Source organism: Melospiza melodia, chromosome 14 (genome assembly GCF_035770615.1).
Source record: "Melospiza melodia melodia isolate bMelMel2 chromosome 14, bMelMel2.pri, whole genome shotgun sequence".
Taxonomy (NCBI): domain Eukaryota; kingdom Metazoa; phylum Chordata; class Aves; order Passeriformes; family Passerellidae; genus Melospiza; species Melospiza melodia.
Genome location: NC_086207.1, coordinates 10,399,975 through 10,427,928, shown reverse-complemented (window position 1 = coordinate 10,427,928; position 27,954 = coordinate 10,399,975). Strand labels below are relative to the sequence as shown.

The 27,954-nt window shown below is 42.9% G+C and overlaps 1 protein-coding gene across 3 annotated transcripts in view; it reads right to left on the bottom strand.

Annotated features, from left to right (window-relative positions):
• The window catches only part of FNIP1 (folliculin interacting protein 1), a 64,351-nt gene that overhangs the window by 24,035 nt on the left and 12,362 nt on the right, over positions 1-27,954 (bottom strand). For 2 of the 3 annotated variants that reach the window (XM_063168670.1, XM_063168672.1), the window contains exons 2-4: positions 13,040-13,166; positions 4,510-4,653; positions 232-332 (exon numbers count right to left, since the gene is read on the bottom strand). In XM_063168670.1, the coding sequence (XP_063024740.1) occupies positions 232-332; positions 4,510-4,653; positions 13,040-13,166 (372 nt within the window). Of the gene's footprint in view, positions 1-231; positions 333-4,509; positions 4,654-13,039; positions 13,167-19,732; positions 20,218-27,954 lie in introns of those variants that run through there. The other variant, XM_063168671.1, reaches the window with a different exon arrangement.

Sequence of the window (27,954 nt, the reverse complement as noted above, 5' to 3'; positions counted from 1 at the left end):
ATGTCAGTCACAAACAGTGCCACGACAGGCTTTGCCTTCCATTTCACAGCCCTCCAGATTTTATTGACCTTAACACAACATAACAGCCTTGTATTTCAAAAATGACATCAGACTGACTTTAGAGCAAACACAGAAATCCATTTTACTCTGCACTTGTGCCATTCAATTCACTGTTTATAGCACTAAGGAGTGAATCTTCTGAAAACACCTGCAGCAAAAAGTTCATCTTACCGGATCTGATGGATTTTCAATGTGGAGCCCTTGTAGCTCATGGCCACAGAGCCAAACATCATCTCTCCAAGCATGTTGGCATCTGAGGAGCACCGAGAACCCTGCAAAAAATCAAACCCACCAAGGTTTGGTTTCAAGCATTTTACAGGCACACTTCTACTAAGGCAACACACAAGAGAGAAAATATTCCTCATTTAAAAGATAAATATGCAAAATATCTTGCTGGAACACTGTTGAACATGGAAATTTGAACAGTTTAATCAAGATAATGCTAACAGAGAAAGTGATCTTCACTGGCTGTGAGCTCAACCCTAAAACCACGCAACAAACCAAACCCACCTAGGTGAGGGGAAGCAGATTCCAACAGCACCGACCCAGGGGACTAAACTTTTAACAATGTGTTAACACACCTCACTGAATTAAGCCTAAACCTTGCTCCTGCTTGACAAGAAGAATCAGCAGTTCATTGGAGATGTTAGACTGTGCAATGGAGCCAAATTGGACCAATGTTTACTTGACAAAGACTGAATCATAACTTATCCATGGATTATATTTTATATGGGATGAATCTCTCCCTGGTGCTTCTGTGATGGCACCAGGAAAGAGCTGCAGCATCACATTAGATGCCAGGCTGAAGTGGTGCAATTCCTGCTTCTCTGGCGGCAGGAGCTTGCTGTAAGGCACACAGGCTAAATACCAAGGAGCAAAGTCACTATGCTGCATCACTGGCTAGGGCAAATTCTGCAAACAAAACCCTAAAATTAAAAAATTACTCAGGGTAATCAACTGGAGACAACTGCTCTGCAGACAGACTTCTAATTTGTGTGTTTTCAATGACTGTGATTACTGTCCCTTTGTCCAGGGCTGTTTCACCTGCAGGCCAGCAGAGTGTAAATGCTGGGTCTCCACTTGTACCTTGCCCTGAATAATTTAAAATGTGGTGATCACTCCCAAACAGAGCTCAGCCAGTTCTCAGGTGAGGGGGTTTGGCACTGTGCAAAAGAGCAACACATTTCCTTCAAAGTGTGTGATAGCATGTCATTACTCCATTCCCTGGAGAGATCCTTCTAAAAGATCCCTTGAACCCCTCACAGAAATAACCCTGCTGGAAGATGCTCAGTGCATCTCCATATTCCTCTGAACAAACCAGCATCCTCAGCAACCATGTATTCTACACAGGACTGAAGTACAGAATGGCAGAATGGTTTGGGTTGGAAGGGACCCGGAAGCTCATCCAGTTCCACCCCCTGCCATGGGCAGGGACACCTCCCACTGCCCCAGGTTGCTCCAAGCCCAGTCCAGCCTGGCCTTGGACATTTCCAGGGGTAGGGCAGCCACAGCTTCCCTGGGCAACCTGAGCCAGTGTCAGACAGTGAGCCTGGAGCACAACCAAGGACTGGGTGTCCCCACCACAGACCCCTGCTGGCAGCAAGAACAGCTGTGAACATCCCACTCAGTGCTCCTGCTCACACCAGCCCACAGAACAAGGGCAGGAACAGGGAAATGCTCATCAGCCAAAAGGCAGCACTCTTACAACATTTCTCAATTTTTAGTTATTTTCAAGCACTCTCAATTAAGTTGATGATACTTTCAATAGCCATGCTTTTAACCTCTGGAATCTATCCCTGCAAGGAGAGGGGATGACTGAAAGCAGAAACCACAACTGTAAAAACGAGGGCACAACTCCAAGGTTTGTAAGTGTTCGGTGACAGGACAAAAGCTGATCATTAGCTGGGCCTCAGTGAAATTTCTCTCTCTGCCTCCCAGGACATCCCACTTCTCAGGTGCACTGTAGGCAGTACTGGAAAAACTAGAATTTAAAACCAGTCAGTATGAACCAGCAGCTCCAAGGAAATCTCAGCATAGATGTTAATGACTCCAGGAAATAACAGGTTTGCCAGCATCACAAAATCCTGTCTTAAGAACACTGCAAATTATTTCAGCCTCACGCTATGATTGTTGTTTTTAAATCTGTTGCAGATCTCCAAATGAAGGACACAATTCTGATTAAATGCCAAGCTCTTGATGTGGGTTTTGATTTCAACTTTCTGCTGTTGTGAAAATATAATTCTAAAGCTCAGTAAAAATACTTTATCTTAAAGTACTGACTTTCTTTGTCAGACGGCCAAATTAAAGTGAAAATCAGCTGCTTTCAAATTTAATTATAGGGGTTTCCCTTTCCTCTGAAAGACAGACAAGCCCTGCTGAAGGCAAAGAGTGTGATAAGATGAGACCATGGCCTGTTCAGTCTGGCATTTCCTCTACAATTAATAACAGTAATTTTGCCATGCATAACCAAAGGCACACATTTCATGCATTTAGTATGGAAACACTGTTACAGCTCAGCTCTTTGGGCCTCTAATGCTGCAAAACTCAGGTCACTCAAGACCAAAGCAGAGTACAACCAACTGGGGAAAGGGGTTAAATATTCAAAACTCAAACAAAAAGTAGCCAAGGAGCATCTGGCAAGAAGGGCACAGCCTGGGGCACTGACAGCCTGGACACAAACCAACTCCTCAGGTCACAGTTTAGAGCTCCTATAAAAACTGATCATAAAATACCCACAAAGTGTTTGTGATTGCACATTAGCATATTAGAGGTAGTAACATTTGCATGATTTGGAAATTACATTTCTGAACATATTTACAGCTTTTAATACTCCCTTTACTGTACATATTGTCCTGTCAATAACTAAGTATATCTGTAAATTAAAAAGGCAATAAGAAAATAAGTGTTAAATATGGGACATAATTACAAATATGGAACCCTGGAACAAATCCTATTTCACCTTGCAATTAAAGTTGCTCATATATAATCAAAGTGTATTTAAACAAGAAAATATAAAATAGTATTTTAAAAGCCCCATAGTATTATATTATTTGAACTTCCATTTTATAGCCTTACAAAAAAACAAACAAGAGAATTTATAAATACTCCAATAAGTAACTTCTGAGGCTACAGACACAGCAGTTAAAACATAGGAAATGCCAGGCTGAGTGAAGTCTGGACAAACTTACTCTGGCCCTTCTGCATACCCAATACTAAATTTTACTGCACATTAAAGAATTCCTGTATTTTTGTCTCTCTGCTCACTTGCTGGGGTAGCCTGGAAGGAGCCTGATGAATGCAGTAGATAGTTCACAATAAATATGCTGTGGAAGACCAACTTCAGCTGGAAGTGTGTGGCACAGTGCCACTGAGATTTCAGTTCAGCTCAGTAACATTTTGAGTGAGTGATACACATGAGGAAATGGGAACTTCAAAAGGAAAACTTTCCACAGCTTTAAAATGCACCCTCATGCCAAACACTAAAATTCATTTTCTTTAGTAGCATTGAGCATTGTTTGCAGAGAGCCTGCTCTGGAGCAGAGCCAGGTTCTGGGAGTGGGGGGCATGTTTTTTCTTGGGCACACAGTGCACAAAGGAGGTTGCATTGTGCTGGAAGGGAGCTGCTGACAGAAACATCTCTTCCTTTCATAACCACAGTAAATGCCCTGCCAGGAAGGGAGGAACGGAAAACAGATCTTCAGCCACCTTACCCAAGCTGTGGAAAAGAGTGTGATGAGACAGAGAAAACAAGAATACACAGCTTGCCAAATATAGCAGGAGTTAACGTGACAGTAGGAAAGTCAGCACTGGAAGCTTCTTCACTTCTATCTGTGGGAGATTAAGACATCTGTAGTATTGTACTCCAGAGCAGGTTGAGGAGATAGCAGCTTCCCTCAAACACACAATTACTTCATTACAAAGAGTGAAAAGGGCTTAGTTCTATTTTAGGGTGGCTTAATATAAAACACTTGTGATCTGTGGAAGGAGAGATGACAAAAATATATCCGTGTCAGATGACTCTAGCTACTCTCATGGCCAAAAGCTCTTATATAAAATGGAACTCAAGTGCACCAAATCCCTTAAAAAGCTGTTACACAGACCATCCCTACAGACAATGTTATTTCTGTGGCATTTGACAATGAAATAGACTACTCCATCAACACCAAGATATTTGTGCCTAGTCTGATCATACCGAATGAGTGTTATCACCTGGGTCACAAAATGGAACAAATGCCCTGGAGAAATCGCTGCCATTCAAGACATCCCAAGAGAACCAGCTGGTTGGTTTTATACTTGATAATATCCAAAGCTGCAGTGTTAAACATTCCTGAGTCACCCAAGGTCTTGGTTCTCACTGCTCTCCACTGCCAGCCTCTCATTTCAAGTACTTTAAAACAGTCATGCCTCACCTGCTGTTAGCATCTGACATGGAAAAAAAAAGTGACTCACCTGGTATTTTGGGCATTGCTCTTTTGGATCAGAGAAGGAGGAGGATGAATTGATTGAACTATCCAAGGAAGAAGAGCTGTCTCCTCCAGGCTTTAGCTGGCAACACTTCCCAAAAACTCTCACCTGAGCATCACTGCAGAGTTTCTGAAATAAAGACAACACACGTGACACACTAAGTCCAATGACCTGAAATCATTGTTAGTATCATTGTACTTACCTATTTAAGTAAGATACTTAACAGCTGAAAGGCTCATGCCCCAGGAAACAGGTAATAGAACATATACCCATATCTCTGCAGCCTGGCTGTCCAAAGGAAAGCTGAGCTCTCTTACTTCCAATTAGCCAGAAGCCAATAGGTCACTACAACTCCATCTCCCTAAGCAGACTTTTTTAGACCCAGGATTAGGAGAGATAATGGTACCAAAGCATTTACAGGAAGGATGGCAATGTCCACCTTACTCCCTGTGCCTGCCAGAGTGGAGATGACACAGGAGTGTAAGCAGCAGCTCACCATTAATTATCAAGCAAGAATAACACACAATTCAGAAGATTCAAGTTAGGAGGGCAAGTGGAGAGAAAAGATCCTGTTTTTCACAGATCTCTCCCTAGCTGTGTCTAAGCCCCCTAGTCTTTCTCAAGAGTGGCAAAGAGGTGACACATTCCTTACATTTTCTGTATGAGGGAATTGTGAGGCTGCAAATGGACAATGCTAAAAAACACAGTGCTACAGAGAAGGCAGAAAATATTCACAAAATTATGAAGAATAAATCCAAAAGGTAAATTTTCATAGAGATTCAGATAAAAAGCAGAGAAGAGAGGGCCCAGATGGAGCTGGAACTGATGTACAGAATGGGCAGAATCTGTGTTCACTCCACACACAGAGAATTATCAATAACTAGCATGGGAGATGCTTCACTATGTTTCATTCACTATTTAAAAGCATTTGTGATTTCCCTTGAGAATGCCAGCATCCCAAGCAGAATCAGCATCCACCAAGTTAATGCAGTTTACATAGCACTGGCATTGCCAACCCTCCTCACCTAAAGATCTCAATGTATTTTTCACACACTCGTTACACTTCAGCACACCCCCATAAGGTTGGCATTATTTACATCTGCTGGTAGGCAGCACTAGGAGACAGAAATAGTCCACATTGCTCAAAATTCCACACTAACTCTGCCCTAAGACTTCCTTAATTACCATTTCCTACACAATCACCAAACCAGTAAGAGCAAGCTGGAAGCAAACCCTGCTGAAAGAAGGTTTAAGGACAGATGGGAACACAGAAGTGCTGTTGTATGTCACAGCTTCATCTCTGGACTCACAGCTCCCTGCCACAAGCTTCCTCTTCATCCAAAAACGTGGCCATGTCTCAACTTTTAAGGAAAAGGCATAAAGAAAAGTGTGAGATAGCCAAGGCACACATTAGTAACTCCACAACTGCTCAATAATCAGCAATGGCTGTTGGAAAAGATGACTGGCCTTACTGCTGTGGAGGAATGGCAGTCCCATGCCTCTGTCCTAGGTTGTCCAGGTTATTTTTTTAGGGACAGGTGACTTAAATTTGGCCCTAACTGTGGTTCAGCAAAGCAGCAGAAAATGGCCAGGATTATAAAGCCCCACGTGGCAGCCTTCACTGCTGCTCCCTTAGAGAGCTGCTGCCACAGAAAGCCTCAAGGAAAAAATGTGCAGAGGAATTAGTAACAGAGGGGAGGGAAGTGTTCACTTTCCCCCAGCCCTGTCAGCTTTCCTGACACACAGCAGTGTCCTCTCCTTTCCACACAGTGGAGAGCTCACTGAAATCCTGCAATATGCAGATTTGCTAATGGCTGCTGAGGATGTGTGGCTTGAGCACAGTGCACAATGGCTGGAACATGTGAACGATCATCATATGACTCCAGTAGGAGCTCGTGAACTAGAATTGCATTTTATCTCTGACACAAACAACAATGTCCTAGGCTAGGCAAGCATCATGTGATAAAACCACATACAATCCACAGGGTTACAGCAGCTTTTGCAGGCAAACCACATTTCAGCTTGCATTTTCCATCAGATGTTGAAAGTTCCTTCTAAAATGTTACAATTATAACTAAGCTTCCTTGAGACTGTAGAAATGCATTTACTGACTTTACAAGAGAAAATAAAATTCTGTGCATTAAAAAGAATAGGCTGAGTTTGCAAATCAATTACTTTTACATAATTTCTTCTCATTGTCACTGCCTTTTTCTGCACAGCAGCTTTTCCCAGATCCACTGGGTGGTCGGGTAACTTGCAGTAATAGTTGCCTAATTTAAATAGCAAACCAGGAAAATGGCTGTTTGGTCTTTGCAGTAGAGTTTAATGAACCAAAACTCCTGCAAGGAGTCTTTAAATGAGGTCAGAATCTTTCAGCTCTCACTTTTCAGAACCTTGTGAACAGTAAATCCCTCCTAAAATGCAGATCACTGATGAATTTTGGTGCTTTCTCTTTCACAAACTTAGCATGTGTTTAAGATGAACTCCTTGGACAATGAAATCAAGTACATGCAGTGACCCTCCCCTCTGCAATCTCTGACTTCAAATGTCAATGAAATTTTAGATGCTACAAATCTAGAGATATTATCCATCAAAGGAGTAGGATTACTTGCATTCCCACATAATATTCCAAAGATATTCAAGCCAGGCTTCCAAAAATAAAAAAAAAAAGTAACCTCATTATTTAAGAGCTGTACAAAGAAAAGTTTCAAAGCTGTGAATTTTCTTCCCAATTATTGCATCAAATCTGATCCCTGGGCAGGGTGGTGCTGGAGTGCTCTGAAATGCCCATTTTTGCTGGAGAGCAGAACATCTGCTGGAAGGATGCCTCTGCTCCTGGCTGCCACCCTGCTCTCCCCGCTGGGGTCACACTCTGTTCTCTCCCTGCCAGCTCACTGCAGATGCCACCCAGCTCCAAATACTTCTGCCCTGCCAGTTCTGACATTAGAGGTCATCATTGCTGAAAGTCTTGGAGACCTATCAGGCAGATCTGAAGAAAACTTAAAGTAAAATGTCTTTATAGGGAACAGGGTACAAAGTCATTTTCTTCCTCAGTTCCTCTTCTGGAGTCTTTTTTCTCCACATCTGTGAGCAATGCCTTTTAACTCTTTGACACAAACTCTCTGTTCTCCTCAGCAAGGGGGAAAAACATGCCCAGTGCTGTGAATGGGAAGAGGAATTTCTGCTGGGCAGGTTTTGCTTTGGGGATAACAAGAAAGTTGAAAGGAGCCTGGTGTGTTGAACTAAATCAGAGTCTGTGTAGGTGTGTTAGGGCTGTGACTGAGTGACAGAAGGGAAAAGAAATGTCATCATATGCTTTACTCTTTTTTACCTCTCTGCAACAGCAGGTGCTCAAATACCACTGTGGTGGCAGTGATAGAGAAATCTCTATTTCCAAGCAAAGTTGCTACTCTTCAAGAGATCTGTTCCTCATTTTCAAAACAGGCTTTCCAGAATAAAAAATATTTCAAAACAGATAAATTAACTCTTCTGCTGTATTAATATGAGTTGGTCTGTATGTGCAATGAATGTATCCACCCAACACATGGGAGTAAACTGAACAGGCACTCATTCTTCCCCTTCAAGTGCTCGTGTAAAAATCCAGACATCTTTCTTAAGATGCAGCTGCCAAGTGCTGCAATTTTCCTTTATTTCTAGAGTTGTTGAGTTCCTCTATTACTCAGAGGTCAGTGAAAGAAGTCAAGACAACCCTGTGCTCCCTTACTCCACTAGTATTTTTCCATGTCTGTTTAGAGAGAATAAGCTGAGCTAAGAAGGTGGGACTTGATCTCTGTGCTTACAGCTTTATCCATCTGCTCCACTCTGCTCAGACAGAGTCCAGAGTCTCCATTTCACACAACTCACCTAAAAGCAAAAGGCTCACTATCCAATTACTAATCCCTCAAAGCAATTTGCTGTTCAACATTTATCCAGAGCTGAAGTCTGTCAGAACACGTGGCTAATCCTGGCTTGTTTCAAGCAGCATGCCATTTCTCTACTTTGGGATAAATATGACATTCAGAGTAAAAGAAATTGACACTGAAGGAGATCAAGTATCATATGACCTTTTAGAGAAATTATTCACAGATAAAGACAACTAGTGGAAGAGGTGAACTTTGCATTCTCCAAATTGAACTTCACTAAGGCACCTCTACATCTCAAATTCTGTACCCCAGGTCTCCCATTTCATCAGAACACCAAAACAAATGCTATTTCTGAAAACCTTCTTCTGCCTCTGGGTCCTGGCAACAAGTCACTGCCCTTCTCTGATTCCTTGTCTCTCCCCCTTTCCTACCACATGCCCAAACTCTAGATCTCTGCTCAGCACAGTGCAGTTTGAGTCCTTCCCTTTTGTTCCTCCCTTCTCTTCCTCATGGTCCCTTGACAGCCCCCCTTCCTCCCTGTACTTGAAACCTTCCTCTAGGCTGATCTTCAAACTTAGGAAATCTTTTAGCTCTTACATATCCCATCAGCACCTCTCTCCAGCCAGATCCCCAATATTAACCACTCTATTGTCATAAATCCCCACTGGACAAAACAGAAAGGAAAATGAGCATTAAAATGAGACAGTTAATCCCTGTCCCACTTTGCCTGCTCCAAGGGAAGCCATGATCCAAGGTTCCCCTTTTCAGCTTCTTCTTTACTTCACTCCCCACTCCTCCCTCCTGGCACCATTCCTGGCATCCTTATCCCAATCAATTACCAGCCCTTGGAGACAAACTCCTCATCCTTCAGCTGGCCTTTGCACACTGGCAGTTATGGGGACATAATTCCTGCACCACACAGTAAAACACAAGCCAGCCCTAGCAGGAGCTGAGTATGGATGCAGTGTCAAGGTTGGGAAGCCAAGCAAGCACAGGGAAAGGCAGAGTGAGGCTGACAGCCCAGCACTGCCTGGGCACCTGGCTGCTGCGCCTTAAGCAGGAAAAGGAGCTGCCTGTTGTGCTTATTTGAAATTCAAAGGAGGCCTGGTGCCACGGTTTTCTGAGGAGCACACCTGTGTTCACACACAGCTCCTGGCTCAGGTACTCAGTACAGCCCAGGGCACAGGGAGGAGAGCAGGGCTGATGGCACCAGGGAGCAGAGAGCAGGAGAGGAGGTGTCACAGCAAGAGCAGCAGATGAACACAGAACCTAACAGCAGAAACCACTCACAGGTTGTAACCTTATCACCTGCACATCAAGTAACACAGTCTCATTAGAAATGAGATACTTACTGCTATGAGGAGTGAAAAAAAATAACTTTAGAGAGGAGACAGTGGCTCAAACCCACAAGCTTGCCCATAGAAGTTCTTGGATGCCCAAAAATCCAAGGGATGTGGGTGCTTGGGTGTGGACAGAGGCTGTTCAGTAAAGCCATCAGTAATGCCTCTTCCTCCTAGCACAGGCTGCCCCGTACAGTCAGTGTGCAAATGGCTGCTCTGGTGCATTTGCTCATGACCTAGTGCCACAGGGCTGCAAGGGGCAGCCACTCTCTCTCTGGGATACCCTGGCAGAACTCACACACTCAATTTTCTGATGCTTGGGACACAGCAGCTTTTCCCTCTGCTTCCAGAGCCCAGCTGATCAATAGCCCATCCCCTGGAAAGCTGGGGAAGGACTTCTCCTGCTCAGCACCAAAAAAGGTATAGGACTCACAAAGGGGATCTCTCTGCCTCCCACATGCAAAGTGCCCACAGCTGCCTGAGGCAGATCTGTGCCTGGCACAGCCTTGGGCCAACATTCCCGGTGTGGGGAATGGCCTGCAGCCCTCCTCCCTCACCAGGCTGCTGCTCAGCCTCCCTGGCACGTTTAACTCTAGCAAGGCTGGGGGAATCATCACTTCTCCTGAGCAATCAGTGGAATGGCCACTGCAAACTCCTGACTGCCTTCAGTGTCCTGCTGTGCAAAACCCTCCCCAAACTCTTGTCTATTTAATATTTACCTTTACTGAAGGCATGAAGAGGCTGAATTAATCTCCAACGAAAACAAAAGGTCCTTGTTTGTGTTATAGCCACGTTTCCCTCGCAGGTAAGATGAACCTACTAATGCTTTACTAAGGAGAGCCCAGCTTGGTGTGACCACAAACTCAGCAGTTTTCACTGATCAAAAATCCAGAGCTTACTGTTTTATTTCTTGAAACATCTGTGTCTGCAAAGATTTTCTCTGATGCTCCCTAAATTTTATGACCACACCCTCCACACCCTCCCTTACAGAATTCAAATGCCTGAGCCACGTTCAACCTTGGCCCACCACACACAACTTTTAACATATGTAGGGATTATACATATAATCCAGATCAAAATATATCTCACCTTGCAGGCATACAACTCTTAAATTATAATTGCTTTCATGTCTGATGAACAACAGAAAAAGGGAACTGAAGAGCACAGCACCATAAAGCAAAGTGAAACCCTCTTGATTCTCTGTGCTAGACTGCTTTGACTTGAACCAGAACACTCTGGCCACTGCCAGGCACTCTTCCAATTGTCTCCCTTGTGTTATTTGTAGATCCAGAGGTATAAGTCACATTAGAAAATGGGGGTGAGGGGGAAGAGATGCAGAAAGCCTTGCACAAAAAGTGGGGTGCTGAACAGACACCCTTTTCAGAACAAAAAGTGCCCAGCCCACACATGACTGGCTGCAAAAGGGCAAGAGTGCCTTGGAATGTGCTTAGAGCCAAGATCTGGCTTTGTATAGGCAGGGTGTGTCTTTGCTAATGAAAATCATGATAAAGAGCAGAGAAAAGAACAATGCAATTCCTTGAAAATGGCCAGTACATCCTGCTCACTGCACAAACCCACACTGAGCTCACATCAAACCCAGCTGAAGACTCTCCTGCACGTTTTCACCAGCAAACTTTTGGTTCACAAGAAAAGTTTTGCCTGACATGACATTATCTGAATGCTGCAGAAAGCAGATACATGGCAAGCAAATGTTTCAATATATCCACTTTCAAAGAATCCTAATACTATGAAAAACAAATGTATAAAGTTCCTAGAAATGACTTCTGGGTATTTCAAATGCCCTGGAAAGAGTTTTCCTCCACTAGTCTCGTGTGGAGATGGTGAGTACAGCTGTTTCCCTCCCCCTTAGCAAAGAAAAAGGGAACATTAATATGGAATCTTATCAGCTCCATTATCAGCCATTTATCCTGTGGCTGTTGAGACGCCTCAGTCAATGAGCTTTCTGAAGTAACCCAAAACAGTGAAGTTGGCAAGTACACATCTATCTTAAAGAGGTTTTAGACTTTCAAGAAATTAATTTAAATCTGGCAAGAGGATGTATACTGTAAGTTACTTTTATTAATGAAGTAATAGTGGTAAGTACAGCCAGCAATTCATACCAATAAACCACTTCTAAAGATCTCCTGTCTTTAAAAACCTGTTTTCCTGGCAAGAACATCAGGAAGAACAGGAACTAACAGAACCATTCTGCAAGTTTAAATAAAAAAGAAAGATGTATTTTTAAACATTTTATGAAACTTGCTTTATTTCAAAAATTCTCTCTAAAAACTAGGAAATTGGGATCTTGATTCATGGCTGTAAAAGTACTGGAGTAAGCAATGGAGAAGACTGGAAGTTTGTGCCGGGTAAGACACAGATTCCAGAGGTTTGGATATTGGACACAGCCTTTGAGACCAGGGTTAAGAGCATCAGGCTGGCAACAGGCTGGAAGAGTTTGGAAAGCTGGATGAAAAATCTTCTTGCTGTACTCCAATACCCAACAGGAAAACCAGGGCTTGGAAGTAATGTGTTATTTTGTGTACTCCTGCTTACAGAAGGATCTCTGTAAGTCCTATAGGTAAAAGCAGCTGGAATCATTAATTTCAATTAATTCACACCATGCTTTCTGCTTGCAGAGCTTAAAATGATTTGTGAATGTTTACTGAAATGGTGAAAAGGAAGTTCAAAGCAGCTAAATAAGTAGTCCAGCCTTATACCACCACTTTCAGTAGCACTGTGGCCAGAAATTAATCTTCTGTCCAGAGCCCTTAAAGGAAGTATCCTCATCTGACCACATTCATTTCAGTTCCAATTAATAGATTACCATGCAAACTATGCCAAAAGGAAAACCAGAGTTTTCAAGTAACTTTGTGTGAAAAAAACTGTCAGCAAAGCATACAAACAGCAATTGATAAAAGTTAACCAAACAGGACACAAGAGGACACAGGGCTGGGGGGACCTTCTGACTAAGAATGCAGACCCCATCATGGCACAAAACCAGATCAATAAATCCCAGTTCAGGCCCTGTTTCAAGTCCAGCATTGTTTGCTGCAGCCCCAGGAAGAAATCCTTCTCACTGCAAGAGCAGAAAATGCATAAATCCCAGAATAGAGAGATCCCTACAGTATTTAAAACTGGTAAAAGTGAAACCCCTGAAGCCTGAATAATTTGCAACTTAACAGGCATTTAAATATAGCCCTGCATATAACCAAGGTTTAAATATCAATGTGAATAAAACAGAATGTATGCAATTTATCAATTTAGCCATTTGAAAAATACAACTATAAACATGTAAATTAGCAAAATACTCACCGAGACTGAAACATCCTCTATTTTTCTTTTAGCACTGGAATCAAATAAGACATTCCGTCCTCTCCTCTCACAGTCCTGGTACACGATCAGTCGGATCTGACTTGGGTCAAACTCCGGCAAAGGCCAGCTTTAATTGAAAAAGAAAAGAGCAGAAGGATCAATTACCACAACTCTTTATTACACTGCTCTTTTTACATTATCTGTATATACAACTTGATTAAAACAGAGTCCAGAAAATTCAATGCCATTTCATCAAACCCTTTGATCCTGTAGCCAGAACTACTGCTTTTGTTTTCTTTTCTTTCCCTACATGTGCCAAATTACGCTGTCATAAACTGCACCAATCCTCTACGACTGCACAAAATGATGTGTGCAGCATTAATAGATCTTGTGCTCTGTCTTGTGATGTTTTCTTCAAGTTCCAGCTATCTAGAATCAACGTCATAGAACTTAGCTTTTGTGTTTAAACATACAAAAAACCCCAAGATGAATAATCACAGGGTGGTTTCACAGAACCACCTGGCTCGCTCTACATAAGCCACTGTGACTCAAGGGCATGGTCAGCAAACCACACAAAGCAATCCTAACACACCTACTCCCAAACTGGTTTCCAAGGGAAGGAGCTTTCCTGAAGCCTCAGAACCTTCCCTAGTGCCACTACTCCAGAGGAGCTCTCAAAGGGAGAACTTGCAGGGATCAGGCTTGGAAACCACTCTACAATCTCCTCTTTAAAGGTGTTTTGTAGTTACCATCTTAAATTTTCAATTTAAAAAGCCAGCCATCACTTTAAAGCCCAGCAAGCATTGTCGTCCATTGGCTTGGGAGTCCATTTTCACTGACACCATGTCAATTCTTGGAAGATAGGAAACAAGATACCTGCTGTATCCATGAAACCACCAGGGATCATCTTTCAGCTAGTTTACAAGCCATTTCCTAGATCAAGTGGAATTCTGTCTTCCTCATTCTTGGCTTTTAGACAAGCAGTGTTAGCATGAACTTCAAGGAGCTAGAAACGAGGCACTGGAACTTTCCAGCCATTAATGAAGGATACAGATTCCCAATTTGCATGAAGCTGAACACGTATTTCAGCAAAAAGACATCCATAACATGAGTTAAACCTGGCAAGTTAGACTCCAAGACAACAGTAAAATTTCCTCTCCTCTAACTCAACACCCAAAGGGTTTCCTGCTCTGCACCCATGCTTTATGTGACCAACAAGTTCTGTAACAGCAGAAAATGCATTTGATCAAAGCCATCACCACCTATCAGAAGTTTTTAAGGATGCTCCAGTATAGGTACACAAATTTTACAACTAGTGTAGTCCCAATGAGGTGGAACTAAGCATCAAGACATACAGTTACCCACTCTCCTGAGATGGAATCTATTTCCTAATCTGCCCATCCGCACCATTTAGCAACAAGAGAGAAAAACAGAAGCTGCAGAGAAGATGGTGTGCAACGAATGTCCAAATCAACTTATTACAAGAAAGAAAACCTTGAGCAACTTGAGCTGAAATAACTTCATGTCTAGATTTGGGGGCAAGGAGCCACACACCGTCTCATTAGGGCACCTAAAGCAAAGTGTTATCCACAGCATGAAATGCCCACACAAAGTGCAGACACCAAACTGAGCAAACTGCACCAAAACCCAAGCACAGTGACAAACTCAGAGCTTCCACTTACTGGAGGCTCTCCTAATTAACCCCATCTTGCATTTCAGAAAATATAAGAAAACAGAGCCCCTAGTTTGTCACATGCCTGGGGTGTTACCAACTGAGAGGCACAAAAGGCACTAGAGCTGGGCATGGTAACTGCTCAGAGCATGACTTTGGCTAGAAGTGAGGAGAACCACTGGATAAACTGGCTTCCTGGAAGAACAACCTCCATATATTAAACTGGAATCAGTGGAAGTCCAGAAACAAACATTTTCTCCAGATAGGCCACTGTGGTTCCTATAAAGAAGCTGTGTGACAATAACAATGACTTGCTTGCCGGGAGGGTGCTTTTGCTCCACCCTTGCAATGCGTTTGAATTTCCTTCACACTCAGACAAAAGCATGTCTTCCATTACCTAGTACTTTTGATATTTGACTTTGAAATTACTGGCAAAGAAGGCAGTAGCTGTTCCAGATCTTAGGAAAGTCTACTTATAAAAAGCTCCAAGAGCAGATTACACACTAAGAGGAGAGAAAGCTAAATATAAAACTCTTGCTGTATTCAGAAATATATTTGATGAAAGTAACAAGAGCTTGTTTACTTCTCAGCTTCTTCACATGACATTTCAACTTTCTCTAGACAAGCATTTAGTAGCTATTATCCATCATAATTTGTGATAATTCCAAAGAAGCGCTATCTGTGTTACATAATAGCATCCTTAAGCACATTTCAGCCTTGCAAAAACATTCCCTGGCAATAGCAGGCCACTTCCCAAACCAGAAGAGCCTTTCAGAGAGCTGGGGGAAAGTTCATTCAGACAGACAGTAAACAGAAGGCAGCCTGGCACCTCCAACTCACCCCCACCAGTGAGGGGGAAGCAGGACACAGAGCTTTGCTTTTGTTGTTAGCAGATTTAAAATACCGTTAAGCTTGATATCTGAATAGATTATCCCCAGAAACATAAAATTCCTGCATGCAAGAGGCATTCTCAAAACAAACATAACAGGGCAGCACTCCAGCGCTCCTCTTCAGCAGATGAAAACTGACCTAGATCTTCTGAATATAATTAGTTCTGTTTATAAATGGAAACTAACTTTGACATTTAACTGATGTTTTCTTGAGATTCCTACAGGAAAACCAGGAGACATAGAATGAAATGTTCTAGCAATGATAACGAAAGGTGAGTCTCCATTTCCCACACTGCTCTGGAAATGACAATTTCTTAATGAGGACTTTTTCCTGCATGAACTATCTGCCACTCTTTGATCTTGCCTTGAAACTTAGTAGAACTAAACAAAACCCCCAAAATTAACCCAGGGCAAAAAAACTCCATAAGAACCACTACCAAAAAACCCCAAATACCTTTCACCAGTAGAAGTGTTTGCAACTTCGCCACACAGTGCTGTGACCTCAGGCACGGAACAAACAAAAAATTGGTGACCATCAAATTCCTTCTGAGCAGGACACTGCTCCTGTGGAGATCTCCACTACACAAGCGGGGATTCCTCTAGAATGAGATGCTCAAAAATACCTATATGGAGTGGAAACCCTTTGACATATATATGCTGTATGGGATCTTTTAGGAACAAAACCCAGCTCTCACACCACGACAGACTGGTAGAGGTTGGAAGGGTCTTCTGGAGGGCATCTGATCCAATGCCCCTGCACAGACACTCATGCAAGTACAGAGTGCAAAAGAAAAGGAATTATTTGGGAGAGAAAGGGAAAATCCCATATTATTCATGATGGAATTATTAGAAACCAGCAGCAATGAGACCAAGGTCTGAAAAATGGTATTTTAATGCATATTCGCACTGAAGCCCTACTGTTGTTCAGCTCTTCCCTTTTTTCATCCTTTCTGCTTTTGTGCCTTTTTTACCTTCAATCACAAGGAATATCACCTGTAGCTTACACTTACAAATTCATTTCATGTTTCCTGACACCTCTACTAGAGAGATTCATAGCAATCCAGAATTCCAACTGCTCTCTAAGGATGAATTTTCTTGTGTTCCTGGAGTTTATTACCACCATCAACGTTTCTCAGCAAGAACTGAATGGCTGTAAAGTGGTATTATTTCACTCTGTGCAAGTTTTAATAGAGGACACAACAGACACAGAGATCTTCAGTTACCACTCCAACAATTAAAATACAGGATTTTCCCCTGTAATTGAATCCCAGTACATTCCTTCCTCCTCATTCCCACCTAGAACATGAACACCACTTCTTCATTACATTAAAGGTTTAGCTTAGTATTATCTTCCCTCCTGGCTGAGACTACTTTTAAAACTGTTTATATTAACATGGCTTAGATTGTATCTGGTTACTTTTTAATAAAAACAGATACTTTAGAAATCTTAAAGTAAAGCAACTGAAGCAAAATGATCAAGATATTTAGCAAGTAGGAACTGGAAAAGAGTTTTCTAAAAAGTAAAGCTACTCAAAATCAGAAAAGGACTAAACATGTAAAAAGTAAGTTGAAACTATCAGTCAAACTATTGTTTTCCTACATCATGTTACCCATAGTTATAAAAATTGCCTGGTGATGAATCACTTGGAACTATTTTTAAATGCATCTACGCAAATGATATTTATAGTTTATGCCAGCTTATCTGTTCTGCATGGTTTACATGTTAGCACCTTTTTAAAGGGTGACAGAACAGCCCGGCGGAGCGGACGGGCCCACCTTGTCCCGTGCTCCCCTCACAGGCTCCGGCAGGAGGAAACATCTTCCTTCACTGCTGCTGGGTGAGCACCACAACAGAGGCACAGGGATTCCAGAGCTTATCCCCAGCACCTGCAGATGGTTCTCCAGGTATTATCCTTGTTGTAGTGGTGCTTAGACCCAGCCAACTTGTACTTACACCTCCTTTGACAGAGGCTGCATCTGTCATGAAGAGCTAACATTGCAAATATGAGACTGTTCCACTGAGTGCACTGGGATTCCAGATTATCTCCACATTCCATGGAGATGTACATCCACATCACAGCCCACTCACCTGTACCCATACAGCCCAGTATACAGGATCCTGCAGTTACTTTGCTACAGGGAAATGCGATCAAGTCCAGAAGGAAAATGGTCCTTCCTTGCCTAGTCCAACCATCCTATCATACTCCTCTCAGCCCTGAAATGCCTTTTCCAACCAGGAATTCCCTTCTCCTGCCCAAACAGCTCTGCAGATTTCTATTATCTGTCATTAGATTTTTTTCTTTTGGCTTTGAGAAGATACAACAAAAGTTGAGTATACAGGATTAATGGCGAGGATCTCCTACATACTTTAATACCTTCTTACTACATTTCAGTAATTCACTTATTATTTGGTCATTATAGCACAAAACAGCTGCACAGACCATTCTGAAAGATCACAACTAATTTAAAAACAATGGAAACAGAACTGTAATGTGTATTAATGATGCTTGCAGCTTTGGAAGACCATCTTCTCCTAGAGGCATAGGTATGTTATTTGTTTCTTTAACAACAGCACCCGAAACACAAAGAACTTTCTCAGCATTCACAAGACAAGGATGATCCAGGCTGCATGGCTGATTTGCAAAGCTGGCATTTCAAGAGAGAGATTCCGTTTAAGTGCTGGTGACATAACACAACCATAAGGCTGCAAGGAGGAAGAAAGTTCCCTACAGTAGAGAAACTACAGGGCCTATACTTAGAAAAAATGTTGCAAGCCATTTGTCTTTACAAGAGCTGAGGTCACGCCAGGGCTGTGTGACTGTGGCGGTGAGCACTGGCTGGTTCTGCCCAGAAAAGCAGCGCTGGTGCCCTGGCCAGGGCAGCAGGGAGCCCTCGGGGCTGGGCTGTGAAGGAGCTCAGAGCGCCCGGGGCACTCTGCCCTCTGCCTCGGTGACCGCAGCTGCGCTTCCACAGAAGGCACAGGACCTGGCTTCTGGGGAGCACGGAAGGATAGACAGATGGTGGATCATCTCAGGGACAAGCACCCTTGACTGCTTGCAGTGGTGACATGGGTTTATACCATGGAAATAATGTTTCTTTAAAACACAAAAAAAGAAATCCAAGCCCCCTGCTTTTAATCTCTTGAAAGAGGGCGACATGTCCACAGGCACTGCAGCACTGTGGAGGTCAGCTCCCTGCTCCATCTCTAAGTCAGTCTCATTATTTACCAGCTTAGCAATCCCCACCTGGAATAGATGCACTTCTTGAGCTCCAGGAAACTTGTTCTGCTTATACTAAGTACACCAGGAACAAAGTACATCAGCCAGGTATTTCACAGGTAGAACAAACTTGGACCTGAACTTCAACTGCCTGTCAAGCTACTTGGCTCTGTCCAATTCTTTATCAGTATATAAAGCTGACTTCAGTTTGTTTTCATTTTTTCTCCCTTCTAATGAGAGTCACTTGACTCTCATTAAGATACCTAATTTATACTCTAAAGTCTAATACATGAGCCAGATCCTCTTCCACAAGCAAAAAGACATAACATTGACAGGTTAGGTACAGCCTAGTCAACACAGTAATCATATCTGGGGTGTTATACTGAAAATAAATTGGTGGGAAGATTTTGTCAGAGCTGTGTAATATGCTGAATAACTTCGCAATTCACATACCTTGCAGAATTTACAATCACTGTTAATAATTTCATAAAATATTTTTGGGACTACTTCACTTAATGCCATTTCAAAAAGCACCTGTTCAGGTTTTAGCTGATTTAGGTACATGTATGCATGCAAAATATATGCACATACACACACAAGTTTCATGCTCTCTTGAAATACGTTTTAATTAAAACCACACACAAATGAGACACAGTTCCTTTCAGTTATATTCACTAGCACTGAACAAAATTAGATTGTTCAAGCAGACTGCACCTTCCTTTGCAAAGTTACATGATAGAATCAATTCAGGCAAAAAAAAATCACGTCCTTTAGCATAAAATCACAGTAAGAATCATTACAAAATAAGTCTCTAGAAGATTCACATCTCTGGAAAATAAGTATTTTCATCAGAGGGAAAATAATAAGCTTTCAAATAATTAAAATTATCTGAAGAACTGTGCAGTGACCATACCTGGGAAGCATCTTTGTCCCCCGAGCAGCTCCACTTTTGAAAATCCCTATAAACTCCTGTTGTGCCTGGCTGCCAACTCAGGTTAATAATAGCAATGAGCCATATTCATCCAAAACCACAAGACTGTCAGGTGACATATCAAGAGGTCTGAATTTAACTCAAACAAAAGACTCTCCATGCTGCAACGCAAAGCCTTAATCCTAGCAACAGGAGCACAGAAACCACCTTAAGGACAGCAGTGTCGGGGTTTGCACCCGCCGGCGTTTGCGCTGCCCCGCAGTTTCATAACCCAAATCCTGCCCCACAATTCTGCACCGCCCGGGATTTCTGCTCGAGGAAGGAGCGCCCGTCTTTCTCCGCTGCTCCGTCTTTTCCAGGGCTTGCTGCAGAGATCAGCGGGATTCAGGGGGAAGCCAAGCGCTGCCCTGGCAGTGCCGTCAGTGCCATCCATCCATCCATCCGCGCTGCCGGCTCCGTGTCACGGCCGAGCCGCGGGCGCTGAGCCCGCCCGGCGAGGAGCGGGGGGCGCGGCACGGCGGGCTCGGGGCAGGCGGCGCCCCCGGCCCGCACGCTCCCCGCAGCAGCGGGATGCTCCCGGCGCAGGCCGGCCGAGCCCGCGCTGCCAGCCATCATGTGACACGGCTGTCACCGCGGCCACCTGCGGCCGCCGGCCCGCCCTGCACGGCGCCCTGGGAGCGCTGCTGCGGGCAGGGCTCGGCGGGGAAAGGGGAACGAGGAGCCCCCGCCGCCCCCGCTCGCTGCCGCCTCTGCGGCGCGACTCCCGCATCCCGCCCGCTGCCGCTCCCCCTCCGCTCCCAACAAAGAGCGCTCTGTGCGCCCAGCGAGGGCTCATTAATATTACACGGGGAGAAACGGGCATGTGCAAGACAATTGGATGGCCACAGACGGGGAAAAACATTAAATACCCAAAATAATGGGCTGAAAGAAAACCCGAGCAAGCCGGCTGGCTGTAAACAAGGTTTCCCGATTGTGCGAGGAAGGGTACCCAGACATCACAACAGCAAAGCGCGGTCTAACAAACATTAAATAGCAAAGAGCGATTTAACGAACTTTATCTCTAAACTGTGGGGGAGGAACGAGACAGATAGACGGGAAGTGAAGAAGGAATTGGGCGTTCAAAAATGCAATGCACATACATTAAAAGCCATCTAGTCTTGTGACAGGCGGGCTAATCACTCATACTACTAATTCTTTATCATCTTTGGATAAAACTCAAGTAATACATGAAGGCAGAAGGCTACAGCATCATAGTTCTTACTTTATTCCCCCCCCCCCCCCCGTATGAAAACCTACAAGTTTTGCCAAAATTTCAAATACATAAGCAGCAAAAATAGATTTATCATCAGAATCTCCTGTTCCACTGCATCCCACAACCCAATTCTATTGATGGTTCCCCTGCATCACAGAGTGGGTGAACTGGTGCACCTGTTCATGGTTTCAAGACCATACAATCCCAAGAGGACAGATGTTGCTTGTCCTCTGGAATGGATTCCAAAGCAGAACACAAAGCTCTGCTACACATCTCATAGGTTAAATACAGGGAGAAATCCCCAATCTCTCACCACTGCAATGGTTTTGTTGCTGTTTTATAGGATGGTAATATTTTTATGTTTGATGCTGGACAAGTGTTTTGACACAAAAGCAGCAAAACTAAAGAGAGATAAAACCATTATCTTTTCTTACCATGCTTTACAGGAAGTTTCTCATTTAGAAATGAAGAATTGAGGCCCTGATGCCACAAACACATACATTACAGACTTGGCTTTTCATATATGATTAGTGCCAGGCAATTCAATGGAATTACTCACATGAGCAAAACTGGGCATGTGCTGGTTACAGGACCCATGCCTTAAGCCCAAATCTTGCCTTTAAAGCTTAAAATGCCAAGCTTTAGGAGACAAAACCAGTAACATCTGACCACTCCTAGCTACCTTCTTGATCTAGTGAAGGAATGTGCAGTGCACAGTAACTTCCTTTACCTGTGTGGCAAAGGCACCGCTCTCTAAAGGTTACTGATGTCAAAAGTGACCTTTTTTCTTAGACATGCAATGCTGAGAAGTGCCTCGTATTATGTAAACATTTATTTACAGGAGTAACATCTAAGGTTTCCATTTTACCTCAGGGTAACCTGATGCGTATCAAAAGAAGTGCTTTGAAAGCTGACCCAGCCTCCATCCAACAACTGACCAGAAAAAATACTGGAAGGAATTTCTCTGCAAATAGAGACAGACTCAAATTGTACAGAGAGTAAACAGTGCTTTAGCCAGATCAGTGAATATTTATTGCTTGAGGAAGGAATTCAGATATTCAATGTTTGTTTACACACACTGTCACCACTCCCCATCCAAGAAAACACTGGAGCATCTTTAACATGAGATATGCACTATCCTCTTCTCTAGGTGTATATTCAAGCCTCTCTTTGAAAGGGTGAAGGCTTTCCTTTTTTTGTGTGTATAAAATTTGAGCTTGAAAAACAAAGCTGGTAATATTACCCTACTTCAGAAAAACACTCAAGTCCAAAAAAAATGAAGTTATCAAAATCTCCTGTGATAGCCCATCACCTGCCAGGGACATATTTCAGTATCCATGCACATCCAGCCAGATGCAGATGGGAAAGATGTGGGTGATGGAGTTCAACTATATCCAGCAGCCCAGAGCCCAATGCAGACCCCCATGCCCAACTGGGGCTGGGGCATGTTCTGAAACACTCAGCCAAAACCAAACAGCACCAAAAATAACCACTTTCTTCACTCTAGCCAAAGGCATTTCTGAAAACACTTAAAACTAATGCAAAGGCTCATATACACCTTTTGGGTATAAATCATCTGATTTTAAACCAAGCAGACAACAGAGTTTGCTCCAACCACAGGCTAAAGAGTAATGAAATAATTAATTTTTGGTCTTCACTGCCTTAACAAGTTTTTTCAGTCTTTCTTCTAAAGGAAGGCTTCCCTCACACATGTTGTAAACGCACACAACAAAGAGCCAGGGAGTGAGCCAAGAAATATTTATTGCTTAGTAATGCACGAAGGTAGGAGCTGGAAGCCACACTAGACGAAAAGAGAGAAAACCAATTAGGATTTTATTTGAAATCTCACTAGAAATACTTGGATACTATTTCTCTACAAAACACTTGCCTCACTAGGATTACCACTGAGCTAGACTTCTAAACAAATGTGCTTTCTGTGCATTGTTGTATCCCCCCAAAAAAAAAAAAATTCTCATTGCTGGAGAGGAAGAGTGGAGATGTTAAAGCATGAACCTTCCATATATACTTGGAGCATACTCAAACCTGCACACACAAACATAAGTCCAGGCAAAGGTCAGCAAGAGCACAAACGATGAGAAAGATCACTGCAAACAGGAGATTCTCCCTCAGGAGATTCAAAACTTGGGCCCTCTATTCATTAAAGGAAAACAGATTGGTAAATGCTGGAAAGAGTGCTTTTGATATCAGATTAAAAAAAAATACACAAGTTTATAAACTTTTCATACACAGGATTCTCACTACCAGCACAAGGTCTCATAACTGGAATAAACTGTCTCTACTAGCATTGTAAAGGAGCATCAGCAACTACAAATCTGCCAATGAGCATTCTTGGAGGGTAGGACATGAAACAATTATCTCTCTTTCAAGAACATGGAGACCTCAGCAGATTGACTATCCACTGCTGTAATTTTTCATGTCATTAGAAAAATGCTGAAAATAAAAATAACTATCAAAGTAAAAATCTGATGCATGGTTAGGCTACTGAAACATTTGTGTTCATTTTGTATCACTTTTCCAGTTGCAATCTACTATAAGACACCAAACAAACCTCCATAATACCAACTGGTACTGCAAGACAACAGGGCATTCTTCCCCTGCCAAACAGTTATTTTATTGTGCACACTCGGGTGTGCACAGCAGACTCTTCTGCTGTAGCTAGTAAAAATGAAGTGTAAATAGCTCAGTGTTGTGTGTGCTTAATGAAAAGTTGGGGAGAAAAAAGTTCCAATACAAATTGCTCTTGATGAACATAGTTGGAAATAGCATAGCTGTTGGAAATAAAGACCCTCCTAAATCACCCAGAATGATGTAATGCAGCAGAGCAGGGTTATGGGGGGCAGGCTGTGTTCCCTCCTTTATGCTGGAGGGAATTCTGGAGATGTCACGAGAGGTTCAACAACCCTTAAATCCACACACAGAACTAACTAGACAAAACAAAATCAAGCTCACAAGCTCAGATTTATCAACTGCAAAGTTTGCTAAGGGAACTTAATGGTGAATTGCTGCTTTTTATTTTGGAAACTGTGAATATTAATAGATGAGACAAATAGGAGAAAAGACAAATGAGAGTCGAGGTTGCATGCAAGACCTCTACTGTCATGAAAATGAAGACATCTCAGAGGAATCACTAAGGCTCCACTATTGTTATCAACACCAATATTAATAATAATAATAAACCCTTGAAAGATTCCTGATGGAATAAGGATGCTTTAGCTCAATACTCCTAACACTTTCCATTTTTTAATAGACAAATATTGAATTCCCTGTATTTATCTTCAGCTTAGAGTGTCTTTAAGGCTTTTATTTTCAAGTACTTTTCAGAAACCATAAGGACTACAGCAGTTTTATTCTTTCTGCACTGCTGAAAACTGAGATTATTAATATATTACTTCAGGAGACATTAAAAGAAAAGCTGCAAGGTGCATAACCAAACTGCCAGTGTGCTCTAGCTATGCCTGACATGTCAGCTGATTCTTGCAACAAGCAAACACATCTAAATAAGCTTTCTTTTTAATCAGACAGATACATCTAAAAATACATACATTTTTAAAGACTAAAAGACTAGAATGTAAACAGCTGCAATTTTTTAACATCATGCTTTTTAACCTGTGAGCTGTACCAGGGTGGGCGATGCTGTGCCAAGGGTGCCAGGATATGGTGGGTGCCTCCCCAGAGCCTGCTTTTTCCACCTTGAAACCCCCTGGCCTGGCTGCAGGCAGCCAGGACACCTCCAGCCTGGAGATGCCCCTCCATGGAGTGCCCAAACCACTCCAGTGCCAGCACATGACAGCCACCAGACCTCTGGCTGCAGCCACTGCACCTGCTGCACAGCCCTGCAGCGACCCACGAGCCTCTGCTGTGTCAGGGTGCAGGCAGACATCTGCTTCTGCTGATCGAAACACCCTGCAATACTTGTTTTGTGAGTTTTATAAGGGGAAAAAATATGGCCTTGGTGGTGAAAGTCATCCAGCACAGGCAAGGCAGCATGGGGCTTGGAGCATTCCTTGGCTGCAAGCCACGGTCCTGTAATTGATTAAGGTGGCTGTGCTTGTGACCGAGTGATAATTGAGAGCCTAATAAATCTCCACACAAGTATTTGTCACTCAGAGATGGAAAGCAATTGTTATGGACCTTCATAACGAGCCACAAGTGGTAAAATTACAGCTAATATTAAAAATACCAAGAGAGCCCACAGATCACTGCCAACTTCCTTGCCCAGCATTCATATGCTCAGTTAAATTTCCAGGAGTGTCAAATGCACAAGGACTGTACTTTCAGGCTTTCAGCTAAATCATCTCCAGCACAAACTCAAATCATTCCAATTCCTCAAGATTATGTTGAGAACTCCCTGGTTTTCCTTCCCCCCACCCCAGATCTCATTTATCTGCATAGGCAGCATTGCTTTAGAGGAGGTCTACGTGCTATTCTTTTCTCAGGGGGGAAAAAAAAAGAAAAGAAAAAAGGCAGAGCCACAGCTGTTCAGTGTTGCTTGGAAAAGGAGGGAGACAGAGGTAAGTAGTTATTCTCCAAAGATTCACAGGGATCAGTGCCTGAACAGCATTTTACTCTGTCCCTCATGTGACTTTAATTAGGTGTTGATTCACTCAGTCATGAGACACAAGGAAACAGGGCTGCAAGCCCTAACGTCAAAGTAATGCCTGTTCTGCCAGTTTCTGTATTAGCAAAGCACAAAGGGGACATCCAGTTCTGAGAAGCAAAACTTGTGTTTTCTTGCCCATAAACCAATCCATCACATCATTTCAACCTTTCCATATTGAAAAAAAAAATGTAAAAAAGACATATGAATTATTTCAGAGAAAGATGCTTGTGGATTCCCTGATTATTCTTGCCTGTAACAGCCAGGACCAGTGCAAGTGTCCCCAGGGTGAGCTCCCTGGCCAGGCTCTGAAGCCCTGAGAGCAGAGTGTCCCCTTCCATATGGTAATCCAGGTCCAAGCTGCTTCAGGATATCAGGGTTTCTTCTGGGGTTTGTTTGTTTGCTTTTGGAAAAAGAATACAAGCTATTTTTCCGTGGCTTTATTCCTGTTGTTAAGTGAATTTCTTGGCCTCCTTAGCACCAAAAAGCTTTTCTGTTATGGGGTCTGGTTCCCATAGCAACAGGCTTTAAAAATATCAAAGAAATTTTCAGGACATGGTAAACCAATTTCACAAACTGTGTATATGGTTGTAATAGGAAAAGCTGGCGGACAATTATTTAGATGTACTCAGTTCTAACAAGGTTTGACATAGGGATAATCCCAAGATGCTGCTCTCAGCCCAAAGCCTGGGGTTGTAGAGGACTATAGTGGACTTTAGCTTGCTATGTTACCAGGTCATTTATCAAGACAGTCACACAAAATTAACAGATGAGGATCACTTTTCCAATGCAGGTGACATTTAAGCTCAGTATGTCCCTGAAATGCATTAAATGCCAAAAGCTTTTTTCCTGACGAATGCAGCCCCCTAAACCTTTGAGTTTAAACACTGTGTGCTTGTAGTCTCACCCTCCTCATTTGTGTAGATTTTAGAACTTATTTAAAACACATGCCTAGTGCTGAGCACATCAGTGGGTTCACTGGGAGCAGCCAAACTACTTCCAGACAGAGAGCACATGCCTAAGCCCAGGGCTGACTCAGCCTTATTGCCCCTGAAAGCTGATGAGCTTCCACCAAAATCCCATCTCAGTTACACAGGAACAACTGCAAACTAAAGACAGAGGATGATTATACAAGCAAGTGTAAGAAATTCATATCTATGGAATGAAACCCCAGGCTGCCCTATCTGTATGTGATGCTCATTAATATCAACATCCCACACGTCCTAATGATAGCTACTCCCCAGGAATCAACAACTGCCTGACATGAGTGTTGGTCACTTGCCACCTAAGCATCCTCCAATACCTTCAAATGTCTGATGTGGCCCAATTCTGCAATCTTTCTGCACACAGAGTGGTTACCTGCTGCCATAAGCCCCAGTAGACTTTAACCCATCTCTTTAGTTAACCCCTCAAACCCCCTAAATGTCAAGTACGCTGCATTTCAAAACTATTGCCAGGCTCTGAACCAGAAACAATTAGGAATGATTTCACAGATCTGCCAAATAACACTACTGAATATTCAGGTGGACTGGATCTATCCTACAGCTGCTTTTCAGGAGGGAAGACTTTTCTAACTTGGCTCCAACCCATGCACTGAACATCCCTCCCTTACTGGCTCTACGAGTCAAACAGGCCCCTACTTAAACTGCAGAAGGCATGAGATCTTGATTTGTGCAGATAGTGCCAGGGCCCCAAGACTACTGTGAGGAGCCTAGACTGCTTAATTCTCCAAGGCAAGAGTCATGCTGCTCAACTGTTTTCCAAATTAAGCATGTAAAGGTGACCTGAAACTATTTCAGGTAGATTTATATAGAGCAGACACTAAAGACATTGGTTGACTTCACTTTTATGTAACTCATAAGGACACGAGGACAAATAAAAATCAGATGCTTGAACAAGCCACAACTTCGTTCATATTGAAAAAAAAATACAGACTATTAGAATATTGGAGCAGCCTGGCACTTTCACGCAAATGCACCTTAACTGTGAGGTCCTAAATGCTTTGGTTTCCAAAAGCAGAAGAACATGTAAAAATGCATTTAGCTATCCGCTCAACCTTTAAACCAAGCTTAACAAAGTGCTCTACTGGGTTTGCTCCACTGTGCTTTGCTCACTGCTGCAAGGAGCTCTGCACCCTCAGGCTTTCTGCCATCCCCTTCAGTGTTCTAAGTCTCACTACACGCTCACGGTTTTGGGTTTCCAAGAATGGTAGGAATGGAAAATACAGGGCAGGACTGGCCATTGCCCAAGCTCTCCAATACAACTATCCATCTAGAGGGATTTTCCACAGCAGAAACACTGAACTGGTCAAGTATTACTGAGAACCCCACATGA